An 18,168-nucleotide genomic window follows, 5' to 3' on the forward strand; every position below is an offset into this window, starting at 1 on the left:
CACAGCAAGCTTACGTGCCCTTCAACACATTTTTACTTTAGCAGTCAAAAGTTGTATTTTCTTTTGTTGAATAAAAATGTCATTTTTTAAAAGAAATGTACATTATAATACCAAATCTGATAAAGATCCTTTACTTGGCAAGATTCTGATGTCATTCAGATTTCACAAATGTGATTTTTTTTTTAGTTATGTATTTGGTTTTATGTAGAATTGCTTTATCAAATGTAGTTCAAAAGTGCACATGTGTCATTCAAATGTGCTTCAAGCAGATAAAAACATAAAATCTTAAGATGAGCATTGTATTAGTAGCAACATGGAAACTGTGATTAGGGTTGTTTTGTAGCCATGGTCCTGGGCAGCGGGGAATAGTCAGTTTCGCTATGTAAATTCGCCGGATTTTTTTGGAGAAATTGAAAATTATACATTTTTGGAAAGGTTATTGTATATGGATTCCGAATAACAATGTTTCCATTTGCACCGTGACCTACATGGCCGCCATCTTGGAATTTTCAAAATGGCCGCCAAAAACAGGGTTTTCTACAATATCTCTGCTTCTGAGTAACCTAGAATTGTGATTTTTACACCGAAACCACCTTTTATGAGGTCAAGGAATATATTGGTATCAAAATCAATAACTTTATTCAAGAAAGAAATTAATTTTCATGATATTTCCTGTCTTTTTCTACGTATTTCCAGTTTATGATCAATTTAAAGTCCAAACTAGGTATTCCAAATTAAGCGACCTGGACATTCCTTGCAGTAAGGGAAATATTAAACCATTGCATCTTACATGCTTTTACTAATCATTTATCATGTGTTTCATGTCACATGATTAGGTCATCGGTCACTTAGGGTCGATGAACTTTGGCCTTGTTGGCCGGGGTATCAACTTGAAATCTTCACCAATGTTAAGTGTTTGAAAAGTTCAAAGGTCAATCGCTGTCAACTCAATTTAGATGTAAAAAAAAGTTAGGATTTCATATTTTAGACATATTTTTGAAAGTATAAGGACAACAAGTGGAACGCCTCTGGCAGTCTCGCCTGCATTACGCAATTTAATATAGCAGCAGTGCTAACTTTGAAAACTACTATAAAATAAACATTCACAAAAACATCATTCATATAATGACATAATACCACGTTCATTGACCATAAATGACATTTGAACGGAGACTCAAGACTGTCAACTTCACCCATGTCCACATTTCATTCACTCTATCCATAAACTTTCAAAGTTATGATGGCACTTCAACAATTACCCCAACATGGCTTAAGTTTATTGACCTTAACTGACCTTTGACTTGGTTTTGTGACCTGAAACTCACAGTGGATGTTCAGTGATGCTTGATTACTCTTATATCCCATGTTTTATGAACTAGATCCATAAACTTTCACAGTTAGGATGGTAATTCAACAAATACCCCCAACACGGCCAAAGTTCATTGACCTTTAATGACCTTTGACCATGGTCATGTGACCTGAAACTCGTACAGGATGTTCAGTGATACTTGATTACTCTTATGTCCAAGTTTTATGAACTAGATCCATAAACTTTCAGAGCTAGGATGGTAATTTAACATATACCCCCAACACGGCCAAAGTTCATTGACCTTAAATGACCATTGACCATGGTCATGTGACCTGAAACTCACACAGGATATTCAGTGATACTTGATTAACCTAATGTCTAAGTTTCATGAACTAAATCCATAAATTTTCAAAGTTATGATGGTAATTCAACAAATACCCCCAACTTGGCCAAATTTCATTGACCCTAAATGACCTTTGACCTTGGTCATGTGGCCTGAAACTCAGGCAGGATGTTCACTAATACTTGATTAACCTTATGTCCAAGTTTCATGGACTAGATCCATACATTTTTAAAGTTATGATAGTAATTCAACAAATACCCCCAACTTGGCCAAAGTTCATTGACCCTAAATGACCTTTGACCTTGGTCATGTGACCTGAAACTCGAGCAAGATGTTCACTAATACTTGATTAACCTTATGTCCAAGTTTCATGAACTAGGTCCATATACTTTCTAAGTTATGATGTCATTTCAAAAACTTAACTTTAGGTTAAGATTTTGAAAATAATTTTCCCAACATGGTCTAAGTTCATTGACCCTAAATGACCTTTGACCTTGGTCATGTGACCTGAAACTCTGGCAGGATGTTCAGTAATACTTGATTAACCTTATGTCCAAGTTTCATGAACTAGGTCCATATACTTTCTAAGTTATGATGTCATTTCAAAAACTTAACCTTAGGTTAAGATTTGATGTTGACGCCGCCGCCACCGCCGTCGGAAAAGCGGCGCCTATAGTCTCGCTCTGCTATGCAGGCGAGACAGAAATGCATAGGCCTATAACGTTTAAAAGATATCAGAAATTAGATGAGTATAATTTCAGGTTATTGGTACAATGTCAAAGGTCATATTAGATTAATTAACTTTGATAAGAACTTATATTTTGTTAATTACATGCAAAAATACTTAATAACAATAATTGAAAATTGTATGAGATCGGTATTGGATATCACAAATGATATGAATTGAAAAAGCATTTTTTAAGTCAAGGTCAATGGTAATATGAAATCAAACTCTATCATGAAATTAATGGGGGCTTTTCTTTTCTTAAAAAAAATATTCATCTTACAAGCATGGTAGCTTTCAAAGTCAGTACTGCTGTTATGCTACATATATATTGGTTTGTGTATTGCAGGCGATCTGTCAGAATTCAACTTAGTATACTTTGACAACAATTTACTGACCCCAAATGACAAATGATCTTCTCTAAGTGCCCTAAGTGACCTGAAATTCCATTTGATTTTATGATACTCGAGAAATACATTGTATTATATGTAATATTAATCAAATATGTCCTTATACTTTCAGAGTTGTGATGACATTTCAAAAATAATCCTTAATATTCAATATAAGATTGAAATGTTGATAGCATAACATGATATGGTAATGAAGTATCGCTGTTCATCTTCCATGAGTTTCAGGCTGACACATGATCAAGGTAAAAGATCACTTAGTGTCAACTTCGACCATGTTCGTGGTTTCAACATTAGAATCTTAACCAAGGTGAGGTTTTAAAGTATCGTCAAATATTTGAAAGTGGAGGGTCATATTTCATGAAAAAAGTTATCAAGTATGAAATTTCAGGTACGACCTCAAAGGTTGTTTGGGGTCAAATGTTTTCAACTGAAACAAAGTGGAATGCCTCAGGCAGCATCACCTGCACTAAATAATTCAATATAACAGCAGTGCTGACTTAAAAAATAAATACCTTTCATGTAAGATGAATGATTTTTCAAAAAGAGAAAAGTAGCATTCATCTTTAATAAATCCAAACTTCATTGATCTCAAATAACTTTGACCTTTGACCTACCTTGACCTAAAAACTTCCTTTTTCATTTCATATCATTTGTGATATCCAAAAAAAACATCTTATACAAATTTTATTGACTGCAATATTTACTGCAAGTATTTCAAGATGAGCAAAATAAACACTCTTATCCAAATTAATACATCTGGAATGACCTTTGACCTTGGACCAGTAACCTTAAATCTTAGTAATCTAAATCCTGAGACATGTTAATAATCATATCCATGTTTAACTCAATACTGATTGATAATTTCAATTATTTGAAAATTTAAAATCTAACCTTAAATGGAAAACTAAAATTCATTTAATAATTTTTCTAAAACTTGTTGGCCATTATATGATTTTTTTCTTAAGAATAGGGGCTTGCTAAATTAGGCCTAGCTTGAAAAGTCAAATCTTAGCATTGGTCAAGTTTTGAGAAATGAAATCACAACGATGAAATCACGATGAAGATGAGAGACGAAAGTGCAAAACCCTAAATGACCTTTTTCCTTGATTATGTGACTTGAAACTCATGCAAAATGGTCTGTGACTCTTTATTGCCCATACCCTCTCTAAGATATGATCTTTCACAACTTAAGCTTGTTTTCATACCCCAATATGGTCGAAATTCAGTGACCTATGTGACCTTTATCACGTAACCTGAAGCACATACTAAAAGATAAGTAAAAGCATGTAAGATGCACTGGTTTAATATTTCCCTTACTGCATGGTATGTTCAGGTCGCTTAATTTGGAATACCTAATTTTGACTTTGATGTGAATTATAATCTGAAAATATATAGAAAAAGACAGAAAATATGATTTTCTTTCTTGAATAAAGTTATAGATTTTGATACCAATAAATTCTGTGACCTCATAAAATGTGGTTTTGATGTCAAAATCATGATTTTAGGTTACTCAGAAGCCGAGATTTTATTGAAAACCCTGTTTGGCGGCAATTTTTAAAAATCCAAGATGGCGGCCATATAGGTCACGGTGCAAATGGAAACATTGATATTCTGAATCATTATACTATCACCTTTCCAAAAATATATAGTTTTCAATTTCTCCTAAAAAATGAACATAGTGAGCCTGACAAGAAGCTGGAGGTGTATTATTTCCCATAGACAGCACGCCCTAGAATTCTGGTAGGTGTGTAAAATTGACGAAATATATGAAAAATGAGCAGGATTTAGTGTTGAAAACTTTTTTTTTTGGCTTGTAATTTTTTTAAACCAAAACTAAAGTAGCGAACCTCCCCTTTTTTTGCTTGTCAAAATTTCTTGGGACCAAAATGACCATTTGAGTGGAAAACTTTTTTTTTACGTATTTATTTTTTTCCGTGTCAAATTTACTTCAGCACCTCCAGCAAAAAAAATTGTTCCCAGGGCCCTGTTTTTAGTTTGCATTGAAGCTCTCCGAATGTTGCAGGACCTGGAATATTGTCTTGGTGTCATTTATTCCTGGATGACTGTGAACTACCAACTCCTTAACGATAACAAGATGGAAGTCATGCATCTGTCCTCCCATCGTAGACATACCCCTGAGCTACCTCCAATTCAAATTGCAAATGTTCATATACATCCCTCTAAAACGGTTACTAACTTAGGTGTTTTGTTTGATAAAAACCTTTCAATGCGTACCCATGTCAACAGCATCTGTCGTAAAGCGTCCTTTGCCCTAAGAAAAATTTCAAAATTCGTAAATATCTCTCTAAGTCATCTACTGAAGTCCTCATTCGTGCATTTATTAGTTTCCTTCTTGACAGTTGCAAAAGCCTGCTTCATAGAATTCCAGAAAAGGATATTTCTAAGCTGCAAAGAATTCAAAACTCTTTTCAAGCTCTGCCCCACGTCTTTGGAATACTCTTCCAGCTTCCCTCCGTTGTATCCCAAATATCACATTGTTTTGATCCAATTTAAAGATGTATCTCATGAAGAAAGCATATTCAAGATAGCCCCATTTACAGTGTCCTTGATATATATATTTTTAAAAAATGATTTCTAATTTCACTTTCGTTTGTATATTTCGTATGTTCTACATCGTAAAGCGCTTTGATATGGATTTCATGAAAAGCGCTATATAAGATTAAGTTATTATTATTATTTTGGATTTGATAATTTAGATAGATGTTTTATCATTGGTTACGTTTCCTTATTTCTCCTTTCTATCATACAGACTACACCAGCAACACAGGAGAACACCCCACCAGCCAGGCACCACACCCAACCAACACCTAGGCCAGCTCCTCAACCACCTCATAGGAGTCCTTTGATGATGATTCAAACAATAATTCCATCAAGGGTAGCTGCAGAGCTATCAAAGGAACTGCACCGTTGTGTAAATGGCAAAAGCGAGGCACGCCTGGATCCAGAGAGGGTTGCAGTCCTACCAGAACACCTCTTCCAAATCTGCCCCATGCCCAGATCTCAGCAAGGAGCCGCTTGGAAGACTGCAGTGAAAGCTATAGATGGGCATGCAAGATACCTTCGGCATAAGGAGAGACGCGGATGTGAAAACAGACGCTAGTAATTTCACGGATTTGATATATATTTTGGCATAAGAACTCTAATCTTCACATAAATCAGACTTTTCAATTGTCATTTTATATTATGAACACTGACATGTTTTGTTCCAATTGCCTATTTTTTTCATTTCTAACTGTCATACGTTGAGTTTTATAGGGTTTATATATGTTATATAACCAATCCTGTTAAAACCTCTTCAAAGAGGGATACGATTTTCATCTGACAATAACAGTTCCTTCCAAATTAAATTGTGCTTTTTGTGGAATTTTAACATCCCCTCTTCATTTCATAAATAAAAGCTACAAAATGTTTTGATATTTTCAATTTCTCATTTGCATATTTGATAGGGAGTAACTATTACACATACTACATTGTCATTGTCATTTTGATATAGGTATGACAGTGATGATTTTTATTGAGATAATTAATGTCGAATCTTTGTGAAAAATTGGGGTTAATTATCTTGCCAATTCTGCAATAAAGTTTGTCGAAATAAAGCCACGCTCGCGGGCCGGCCGCCCTGTTCGCACATACTAGTTTTCCTTGTTTATCAAGTGCGTTGCGGTCTACGATATTTCGAGATTTTTTCATCAATTTCGTTGTCCAACATCAATAAATTTAGTCAGAGCTAATTGTTTTTTTGTTCATGTGTACATATGTACACCGGGCACCTAATTTTGTGATAGATTTCGTATAACATCTGAAAAATATCAACAAGTTTGGGCCTGCACACCCTGTAATATTTATGGTAAAAACTAAATCTATGCAGTTTTGACGACGGTATATATAGACCTACGTGCAAGTTTTACGCTTCTGCCCGGCTTGCAGCTAGGTGGTTGCAGCAGAATTCAGCAATAAGCCAATGATTATGTTTACAGGTTGTCCGTCCATCCGTATCAACTTCAATCTTGGCTCATGTGTGTATATGTGAGTGACAATGATCTGATTATAGGGTCACAAGATCCAAGGTCACAGAGGTCAGATAAAGTGATATATCTCATTCTCGTGATAACTGAAGAACCATGCATTTGAGGGATCGACTTCAAACTTGGCTCTGTGCATATGGGAGTGACAATGATCTAAGGGTCACTATGTTAAAGTTCACAGAGGTCATTATACATTCAAATATCTCGTTCTCACAATACGTGAAGAATCATTTGAGGGATCAACTTCAATCTTGGCACATGTTTGCATATGGAAGTGACAATGATCTGATATGATCTTAGTTCGATCACTAGGTCAAATGTCACTGAGATCATTATTTGAAAAGTTTAGAAGTTAGGTGTGTAATACATGTATATTTGCCATGTATATAGGTGTGTAATACATGTATATTTGCCATCTGGCAATGGCAAAGGCATAAATTTTGACTGCGCGCAGTCAAGAATCCATTTTTTGTTTCTTTATGACCATGTTGTTTGGACAACATGACGAAATACCTCCGTTTGAGAAGGCTATACCCCAGATCGTTTTCACCAATTCTCTTCTCCAACCACTATAATCCCGAACTGCCCCCAAGCAAGAAATTTAAGTATCAAAACACCTGTTTCTTGACCTCGGTCTGAAGATAACGCGACAGCCCAGCACAGCAGGGGGTCACACACGATGGATTGCAACGTGTCTAAGAGCCTGCTATGGAGTTCCGTGTATACACGCGGTGAATGCATCGTGTGCGCAGCGCTTTAAGGGCAGTCCCTGCATGCAAAGCATAACCTAATTTTTATTCGCTTATTTTCCTTATTTCGAGGTCGATTTTCTTCGTTCGAAATTGAAAAAGGACTAATATTGGATGTCTGAATACAATATGCCTTTGAAAACGTGATTAAATATCGAAGACAATAATTTAATTCTGAAGTTCCTTCTTCAGGCAGAGAAGTCTTACGTAATAGCACAGCTGTTGTTTATCATTTCGTCCTTGGCTTTACTGGCCAGTGGAGATGAAATTGAGACAACGGGGATTACCTGGCCAAGATGGGTTTATCGGGGCTTGGAAATGTTCAAATGAGAAATGAGAGTTTCAAACGAAAAATGGGGTCTATTACCGCAGTTTGCGACCCCAACAGCGGTGAAACCCCAAACGGTGTATTTTCGTAATGAATACGGAACCGACCGGCAAATGAAATTTACTTGGGATTTTATGGAAAACCAAATAACAATCGCACCAATGATATATTTGTTTTCCTTTCTCTTGCCGTTCCCAGGTATTCGCCGTCTTGGCCATCTCTTTCCCATGTGTATCAGCTCCGGGATGGTATACAGCAGCTGAACTGCATGGAGAACATGCTGCTGTCTTCACTAGAGAAGAGTTAATACTACACTACTTCCAAACTGGATACACTGCATATTTGCGGACAAGATCAAGGACCTTCATCCTTGAGTGTTGCTAAGGAAATATGTTTCCCCTGAATTTAAGAAATGGTGAACACTTCATCCAGTATTGTATGAGTAACTCATAAAACAAATTGTGTCATTGAAGAAATGCAGGGGTCAGAAAAGCCTGAAATTCTCTTTCATATAAAAATCTGTATTTTGATTTCTCAATTCCTTAGCACTCTATCTGTTCCCATTTCTGTCCAAGAAAAAAAGTTAAAAATTCATCTTTACTTCAAAGTTTGTTTCTTGAGAGTTTGCATTTGACAACCATTACCAAATATTTTGGCAAAAAAGAAACCTGTTTATACATACACGATACAACAAAATTAGTAAAGTAGCTGAAATACACATACAGATGTATAAAAAGACTAATGGGAGCATGTTTACATTGACAACATAATCCTGACATTTTACCATACCACACTGGAATGTGTGTGTCCCACAGTGTCATATTCTCTGTCTCTTGGTAGGTGGCCTTCGTGGTAACAGACCCATTCTTTCTTGGTTTCTGGTTTGTATCAGTATTCTTTGGAAGGTAGATGTAGGACCTGTACTACTCACGACTGCCTGGGATATCTATTACGAGAAAAATAAATTTTTACTTAGATTATATCTACATGCAAGGACACTGGGAAGGAGAAAAAAATTGAATCACTTTATTTCTAAAATGACTTCTCAGCAGAAACTACTATTGAAAATAAAAACTCTGGTGATTTGCTTCTGATAAATCTGAAATGCATACTGATGACTAGGTAATTTGTAAGAATGTGATAATTAGCATAAAGACTCATCCGCTCTCCCGCTGGAATTTAACAAGCAGGTTTTCATTATAAATCACCAGTCACCAAATAGACAAAGCAATAGGGTCTGCAGGAAAGCTGCAATGGAAAGACGCATAGCATCCTTAAACCAGGATTCCAGCTCCATGTAAAAGATGCAACACAGACATTTGACAAGATGCCTTAACCCTAAATAGACTGGGCTATTTCGATGCCTAAGAAGACTGGGGGGGGGGGGGGGGGGCTGATTCAGCCCCCCCTTATGATCTCGGCCGTCGATCACGCGAGCATGGCATTATCTACAAAACTATAATATCAATTTCTTCGAAAAATCTCATTGCTCATTAATTATGCTAATTTATGCGTAAAATCATAAGTTTGCTCTGATTAATAAAATAATGCCCCTAAAATGCTAATTTTTGTTTCACATACTATAGATAGGTATCTGATCAAATTTATTTTTCAAAATTTTCAACATCACATTTTTTTTCTTATGTATTCTATTGTTTTCTAAATTTCTTATATATTTCTTTGTTTTTCATTGTTTTTTCAATGGAAATCGTCAGGGACTTTATTTTGACCATAAAAAAGATAAAATTAATTGATTTTAAGCAGTAAAAAGAAAAATAATGATACATTTATGAATTTTGGCTAAAAACACCATTTGCATTGGATTTGTACACAAATTCACGTTTTTTAGTAATTTCGGGTCTGCATGCATTTACGAAATGTTGTGTAATTTCGGAACCGCGTACCCGGGGTCACAATTTTGGTCTCAAAAGTTGCGCGAGACTTAAAAGTAAAAAGTCAGCAAGTGACGCAGTCAAAAAATTTCGCGCGGCGGATTTATCGCGAAAAATGTCGAGGGGGGGCTGAATCAGCCCCCCCAGTCTTTTTAGGGTTAATTGTCTTTATGAAAAGCTGTTTCAAATAAAAAAAAGCTCTTTAAAATAAGACAAGGGTCATGCTCATAATCTGCTATCACTTAAAAAAAATAAAATTATTTCATAAAAATAACTTGTTGAAATCTACGATATACAAGTTCAAATCCAAGGAAAGCTTTTCATAAAGGCATCACCTGCTTATGCAAATAAAAAAAAATTACAATGAAATTAATGCAAATTCAGACCTGGGACATCTGCTGACGTACTGAGCCGACTGTCCTATCAAACGAAGTGTCCCCTGTTGCTGGAGAGCTTTGGTGGTCACTCTGTTGGTCATCTTCCTCTATGCTGGAGGCTGACCGCTTTGTTCTAGTACTGACGACACGAGGAAAGAAGACTGGCTGGCTGCAAAGTGAAAGTAAAAGGAAGCAGAAAGAAATCATAGTATCATGAACTGATCTAAACTAGAAGTCTTCTGGCAATCTAGTGGATTTACATGTAGATAAAATTATGATTTTGAAATTAGTCTTTGTGGGCATTAGACTACAGGATAGTTAGACTGAATGATTGTTACACCCAATGGTACTTGGACCAATTGATAGTCAACCATATGGGTTTAGCCATCATGGTGTTAGCCAATTTGAGAAGAAAACCATCTGCTGTAGCCAAGTGGATAAAACCACTACTGATGTATATGTACATACCTCGAGAGACCAGAAGCATGTGGTGTCTTGCTTTGTGCCACATGTGCTTGCTTGACAGGAGAGCCTGAAGTGTTGGATCCCAATCTCCTTCTCCCAACCAGCTTAGGTCTCTGGTCGATCTGTGAATAATCAGCACCAGCACAGCCTGCATGGGATCCAGGACCTTGAACTTGTCCAGTTTGAGCACCATCCGTACCTCCAACCACCTGACCATGCTGATGATCAGTTTGTTGGTGATCTGCGGGTTCAAGGTGATTACCAGAGTGAGAAGGGAAGGACCTCTCTTTTGGTCTTGCACCAGGGTCCCTAAATCTCTGTCCATGCTGCAGAGAACATTGTGAATCTGGATCTAATGCTGGGTTGACTGAACCACCAACCGGGGGGCATAAAGGTCCAATGAAGGCACTTGAAGGTACTGCTGATATCGATGATGGAACCTGATGAGTGGGTTCCACCTGACCTTGATTGAGCTGACCACCCCTGTCAGGGAATGGATTGAACCCATCAGGGAGAGTGTCATGTTTAGTTCTCAGTCTTGGGAACTCTGGCTGGCTAGGAGTGTTCCATTGCCAGGGAGGTAGTCTTCGGGGTGGCTCAGGGATGGACGAGGGAATCTGCTCATTCTGCTGATCAGGGTTTCCAAGTTCATTACCAGGATGACTGTGTCCATAGCGTGCATCAACGCCACCTCCTGCAGCTGCTCTTGGAGTATCAGGACTTGCTGATGACCTTGCTTCTTGAGATGGAGTTGGCATCCAAGCTGTCACAGGTGAAGGTCTATCAAGGTGACGATCACTTGTATCAGGTGTGGATGATGCCTCAATAGTTTCCAAACCTGAAAGAAAAATATCCAAAATAATTATCATTGCACATAATCATCAATCAGTTGATGCTAGTAAAATAGAAATTAATATTTCCCACAGAGTGCATCTATTATTCAGTGTAATACAGGTAAGGATTCTATGAAATTCTGTATTGCGATTTGAATCCCACATCCATGAAACATTCAGATAAATTGTCGTAGCCTGTAGTAAGTAAATTTATAAGTATAGCCTGAATTATCAGATTATCAATTAAGGCAAAGAAAAAAAAAAACCAGGCACTAAACTAAAATTAAAATAAAAAATTAACTGATATTCAGTTATAAGAAGAGCGATACAATCAATACGACTCTCTGTAATTATGGGGTGTAACCTTTCAAAGAATGTTCCTTGACCTTTTCTGTAGCACTCAGGTAAACAAAACTACAACACTCCTACTGTACATGTACTTCAAACCCAGATGGTGAACTTGGAAGCATTTCATGATGAGTTCTGTCAGTGATTTCCAGCTGACAGATGTTCTAAGCTGCTGAAAATCAACGCATCTGATTGGCTGAGAGCGAATCAGTCAGAGAAAATCACTGACAAAACTTTTCATGAGAAGCTCAATTGAAAATAGGCCTACAGTAACTCACTGCCAGCTTCATCAGATGCCCTCTCTTGGGCGAGTTTCCTCAGTCTTCTTGCCATATCCATTCTCCTTTGTTGGAGCTTTTTCCTTGTATCATCGACAGTCTCATACTCAGGAGCATAGGATACATGCAGGAAACCTCCATAGAATGAATAGTCATCCATCTTGCGCTTGGCAACTCTGTCAATAGAAAATAATTGCGTTTGATCATTCACTGTTATGTTGTGTCTGTATCACGTGAATTGGAGAAAAAAAACTTTGGGATTATAGATAATTCAATCTTTTTCCCCTTTACTTCTCACTATCAATTGTTCTGTCATCTTCAAAGTGTCTGTGTCTCAGACATCACAGTCAACCTGCAAGACTTTCTGATATTCAGAAAGCAAGAGTCCAAAATTAATCTTCTGCTCTCCCTCGCTGTCCTTATACAACTTTGTCTGGTAGGCTGTTGGCCAAAAAATCCACATCAAAGTCAGTGCTTTGTATTGTCCTTTGTAGGAATTTAGCCCAATGTTTGAAAATAGCCATGGGCCCCAGCCTTGGAAATGTTCCGATCTTGGAGATGACATGTAGATACTGATAGATCTTGAAGTGTGATAGATCTATACTGTCTTGAATTCAGGCATGAAAATATTAGCATAAATCCTGTTTAATCTGACCTCATACATGTATCTAAAAGATTGTCAATACCAATCAAGAGAGGCTGCGTTTTGGTTTGAAGTTGAAAATCAAATTAAAACAGGATGGAAGCTAAAATTGGCGACCAACTATTTGCACATGAGTGCTGACAAAATAAGATGCAATGCCCAGAAAATTACTGGAAAGCTACTGGGGTCTCCCCCCCCCCCCTTTACCATTTCCAAAAAGTGTCTCAGGCAGTTGTTCAAAAGAAAGGTTTACTGTCAGAGCTCAACTAAAATTGACCACATAAGTTCACTACCCTGACTGGACACAACCCACAAGTGCTCATATCAGTCACAGCCATCGATAGCGTCAGAATCTCTCACACACTTCTCTCATCTAGATGTACGCTTTTATGGGAGCATTTATTGCAGCATTAGACCTATCCCTTGTCTATGCAGCAACCTGGCTATGGAGTGCAAAGTTTACAGGGAAAAATAAAATAATAATAAATGCATTTTCAGTGTGACGCTGGGGGTACAATTTGAACTTATAATACAAGACAAAATACCTTGTGCAATACCATAGTGGATCCTATGGGTTTTTCAAAGGTTAGTGATCCAGGTGGGTAAATCATAAAGCTGTTTGTGAATTATGAATGACTTTATGCACGAATGGTGATCATTTTTTTGTGCTACTAGTAAATGATATATGCTCATGTAGGTGATAGCACCTAAGAACATGTTCCAGTCATGAGTTAAGTCATGGCAAACTTTACGAGTCATATATGTAGCTTGGTGAAACACCCATCAGGGCTCTGGGGGTATTTCGGAACTTGGATGCATCCCCCCACCCCCAGATTCCAACTCACCTAGCAGCAGAGATATCTGCATACTTGATCCAGTGCGTCTTGGTGAACTCCTCTGCGTCTGACTCGTCAAGTGTACGGTATTCCTCTATCTTCCCGTAGAGAGACAAGAGCTTCAGAAGTTCATCGGTGACGTTGATGTCGGGGACTCCATGAACAAGGAGATAGCGGGATTCCTGATTAATTGTGAATACCTAGAGGGGTAAGGAGATGGAGAGGAGTTAAAAATGGAAGAGCATGATCCCCACCTCCAAGCCTTTAGACAAAGCCCAATGTCTGATACAATAATAATAATATTGTAATACATACATGATTTATATAGCGTCTTTTCCATTTTGATTAAATGCTCAAGGCGCTTAGAAGAGACAAGAGAGCAAAACATAAAAGTAAAGAGAACTAAGAGAAGTACAAGAAAGGGTAAATTACAAATGAGGGAAAATGTCTTTCTTCAAACCTAGTACCTGCTAGAGAACAAATTCAATTTTAGGTTGCCCTTAAAGGATATTGCAAAGTTTGAGTTCTTCAGCTCCTGTGGTAGTGAATTCCACAGGGCTGGTCCGGCATGAGCAAAGGCTCGATAGCCCCAGGATTTTTAGATAGTGGAATATGTAAGAGACTACATGTAGATTGGGATGATCGCAGTGTGTGTGTGCAGGTTGATAGTGGTGTATAAGAGACTTGTAATCAGGTGCGGATCCATTGATGATATAAACCAAAAGAATAATTTTGAAAACTATGTGATCCTTTATGGGCAATCAATGGAGGTCTTTAAGAACAGGAGTGATGTGATCGTGTTTATTTGACAGAGAAACAATGCGAGCTGCTGAATTCTGAAGTTTTTTAAATCGGGTGATTTTAGAGTTAGGTAGATTTAAAGAGAAGACTATTACCAAAATCAAGACGTGAGGAGATGAGTGAGTGCACAAGTTTCTCTGTTGCAGAACGAGTTACATATATTTCAAATGAAACTAATGTTACGCAATTGATAGCGGACAGATTTACAAATACTTGTTATTTGACATTGACATTTGGGAATCGAAAATGACACAAAGATAGCGGCATTAATCAGAGAGAGGAACAGGATTACCGGCAATGAAAATGGAGTCTATGTTAAGTTTATTTAATTGAGATTTTGAGCCAAAAAGCATGAACTCACATTTACTGTGGTTCAGTTGCAGTGAATTTGATATGACTTGTATATTAAAATCTACACGACACTCTTAATTAACCTGTTGTGACGACAGGTTAATTAAGAGAATTTTACCAGGGTAAAAGCGCCAGCCGCAGAGCCTTTGTTTTTTAGGAACCTGGTCTGGATTTATGTTAATCATTGTTCCTGGCTTTAATCCGCTACCTTAGCGTTAGAAGCCAATCAGTTTATAGCATATCGTTCACATCAATGAAACGAGAGAAAGTAGGGATAAAGAGGTAGATAATTCACCCCACCTGAATCACACTTTCATAACAGCTGTTCATACCCAGAATTTCAGAAATCAAGATAAGAAACAATTTTACAACAAATAGAGTAACTGCTCCGGTGTGCAGCCGTGCACAGTCCAGTATGCGGCAGGTTCAGCTCAGCATACATACATGTACTCGACAGATTTATGTCTAGTGGACGGAATTGGTCGGGCCTAACCAGCACAGACAAAAGATTTCTGGCCACCACTGATCATGAAAACACTGCTTCAATCAACCACTAATATAAAATGAAATGAGTTTAGGTCTGAAAGTTACTTTCATTTTCAAAACTGGTCGTTTTCATCTTTAATCTTGTTTCATTTGCAAAATTTACATTGATAATAACGGCATATTTACCCAGGGTAGCAACTTCAATTCCAAAAACGTCCTCCCAGCGGGCCCTGCTGTAGTCAGTATTATTATTAAGCTAATAATGTTAGGCCTAGTTTATTTTCAAAGATTTTCTAATGTAAAATCGTTATTACTACTAGATCAACACTGATGTTCCTTCACTCATGTCACTTGTCACAGCCAAGGGAGGGTGTGATAGCTTGTTGGCCCAGTGGCAACTTCTGAAATACAGAACTCAAACTTACTGTATGGCAAGTTCCCCCAAGTCTGCGCAGTCCCCCTTGTCTGCCCACACGCGTATCTGCGCGATTCTAGTAAAAGAAAATACGCAACGAGCACGAACTCTACACATGCAATACAGACAGGTATTCACAAAAAAAATCTGACTCAAAATGATGGGAAAATAATAATTTTAGGGCATTTCATGTGACGGCCTCAAAATGCAGCCTTTCTCAACAAAATCCCTGAATCGTGTGCAAAGTGAATGAGTGCGCAGACATGGGGTACCATTTTTTTTTTCAATCTGAAAATGACAGCCCGAGGTTTTTTCAAGAAAATCCTATAGGACTATTTTCTTTCATTTTTTTAATGAGAAATTTGGTACACTTTCTAACAATAATATAAGGAACATTATTAACTGAAAGATTTTGTGAAATAAGAAGAAATTCATGTTAAATCTTAACTCAAATTGTTAGGTGCGCAGACTTGGGGCCCACCATAATACATAGACAGCTGGCAGCCGTCTGTTTTGAGGAGTTTTTTAACATTTTGTTTTTTTTATTTCTCCTCATACACAGACGGCTCGCTATCGTGCAGCCACCATTAGGGGACTTGCAATGCAAAATCCCCCCGTCGGGGCTCTTCAATTTTTGTCTTTAATGAATTTTTTTTTTGAAAATTAATGCGACCAAAATACAAATTAACATTCCCTCTTGGCATTTATTGCCAAGAAACGGAGAAAAATCAAGTTAAAAGGAACAAAAACAGTGACTTACCTCGGCTGTCGCGCAAATTCACTTCCCTGTTTTATCCGATCTTAAGTACATAAACATATGGCCATTGAGTCCCCTGTACAGATCGCGCTAGAACTTCGGTCTCTGTATTTGGTGAGTGAAGCCAACGGAGTTCAGCTGAACAACCAACATAACAGAGACCGAAGCTTTTGGTCTACATAATACATCGCCATCGGGAAACCCAAATGTAAACGTTTACTTTATAAAATTAAAGTTTAACTTAAGCATTTCATGAATTTGATGAGAATATCATCATCATGATTATGAATTCAATCAACTTAATCAAACAACATTTTGGGTCTCCCAACAGGCATCACATTGCATGAATAAACCGAGTCTGAGAGAGAAAAACAAAATTTCCGCGCTCGTGCACTTTCGCACCATCCGACTGTTTAAAACAGGGCTGCTGTTCCACGACTCGCCGGCCGAGCCGCCTCGGGCGCCATCAGGGATGGATGCTGAATTATCTTTCGTTGGCATGATTAAAGCCATGGTGCGAAATAACCCAGAGAGCTCCCGCCCGCACAGCGGGCGGGAGCCCAGAAGCTTACCGTGTATTTGACCATTGTCACCGGACAAGGGTGATTTATGGTCTAAATATTTCTCCAAATGAATTTTGAAAACAGAAAGTATACAATTACCACGATTAAATGGATGAAGGTCTAACGAGTGGCAGTTTCCTGACATCTGGGCACAGACTGGAACCTCAAAAAAACGAAAAGTTCTCTCCTTCTACCCCCGTTTCGATCGGCCATTTTTGTTAAAAATCGTAACAAAATGGCCGATCGAGACTGGGGTAGAGTAGAGAACTTTTCGTTTTTTTGAGGTTCCAGTCTGTGCCCAGATGTCAGGAAACTGCCACTCGTTAGACCTTCATCCATATAATCGTGGTAATTGTATACTTTCTGTTTTCACAATTCATTTGGAGAAATATTTAGACCATAAATCACCCTAGTCCGGTGACAATGGTCAAATACACGGTAAGCTTCTGGGCTCCCGCCCGCTGCGCGGGCGGGAGCTCTCTGGGTTAGGTGCGAAAGTGCACTAGCACCCTTTCTGACATAGAAATCTTCAAAAATCTAGATCTAGTGTACGACCACGTTCAATGTGTAGTATACCGTAATATAATTAATTACATACCTTCACAGCCGTACCACGCCGTCCATCACGATACAACGGCCGATTCGTGCAAACATTTTGACGTTTTTTTGAGGACGTTTTCCTACTGCTGGTGGACGCCATAATCAGCGACATAACCAGCAAATCAAAAACTAAAGCACGTGTGGAAACCGGAACCGAAGAACCGGGCCGGGGTGCGAGTCCGGTCCGCGAAATTATCCCCCCCCCCCCCCTGGATCCGCGCCTGGGGCCCGTTGCAGAAAGAGTTGCAATCAATTGCAACTCTAAAAATCAAGTGTAACTTGATTTTCAACCAATCAAAAGCGCGCATTTGGGACTTGCGATTGATTTTTTGGCTTGCGTTTAAACGCAACTCTCTCTGCAACAGGCCCCGTAACCTTAAATAGCATGTAAAGGTTAAAGGTCCCTTCATTATAGAAAAAAATATAGGAGAATATGCAATAGATCTCATCAAGCCCAAGTATTTTTTTGCCTTGAATCTCATATTAAAGTTCCATTGAACAAAGGTCAAAGTCCAGATAGTTGACAGTTTGATGGCCGGGGATGCAATCAGTGCTGCAGTTATGAATTAGGAGCCTATTCATTTGTTTTATTAATTTGATCGTGGCTTTTAACC

The 18,168-nt window shown here is 38.0% G+C and overlaps 1 protein-coding gene across 2 annotated transcripts; it reads right to left on the minus strand.

Annotated features, from left to right (window-relative positions):
- Positions 1 to 202: 202 nt before the first annotated feature.
- On the minus strand, positions 203 to 17,690 carry LOC129274116 (uncharacterized). 2 transcript variants are annotated; one of them, XR_010295411.1, is made up of 7 exons: positions 17,553 to 17,690; positions 13,591 to 13,781; positions 12,103 to 12,278; positions 10,647 to 11,481; positions 10,188 to 10,347; positions 6,243 to 8,855; positions 203 to 484 (listed from the first exon to the last, which is right to left on the minus strand). XR_010295411.1 is itself a non-coding variant. In XM_064108241.1 (6 exons), the coding sequence occupies exons 1-6, from the start codon at positions 17,664 to 17,666 to the stop codon at positions 8,727 to 8,729; spliced, it is 1,605 nt and encodes a 534-aa protein (XP_063964311.1). In that variant the 5' UTR covers positions 17,667 to 17,690; the 3' UTR covers positions 4,719 to 8,726. The 2 variants fall into 2 exon arrangements, 1 of the variants encoding a protein (XP_063964311.1); XM_064108241.1 differs by lacking the exon at positions 203 to 484 and having other exon boundaries at positions 4,719 to 8,855.
- Positions 17,691 to 18,168: the final 478 nt, after the last annotated feature.

The sequence above is a fragment of the Lytechinus pictus genome, chromosome 13, assembly GCF_037042905.1.
Source record: "Lytechinus pictus isolate F3 Inbred chromosome 13, Lp3.0, whole genome shotgun sequence".
Taxonomy (NCBI): domain Eukaryota; kingdom Metazoa; phylum Echinodermata; class Echinoidea; order Temnopleuroida; family Toxopneustidae; genus Lytechinus; species Lytechinus pictus.

Coding starts and splice junctions, on each gene's coding strand:
- LOC129274116 (XM_064108241.1), bottom strand. CDS start 17,666: ATGTCGCTGATTATGGCGTCCACCAGCAGTAGGAAAACGTCCTCAAAA. Junction 13,782..17,552: donor GGCGTGGTACGGCTGTGAAG/GTATGTAATTAA, acceptor TTACCCCTCTAG/GTATTCACAATTAATCAGGA. Junction 11,482..12,102: donor GGCATCTGATGAAGCTGGCA/GTGAGTTACTGT, acceptor TTTTTCTTTCAG/GTTTGGAAACTATTGAGGCA.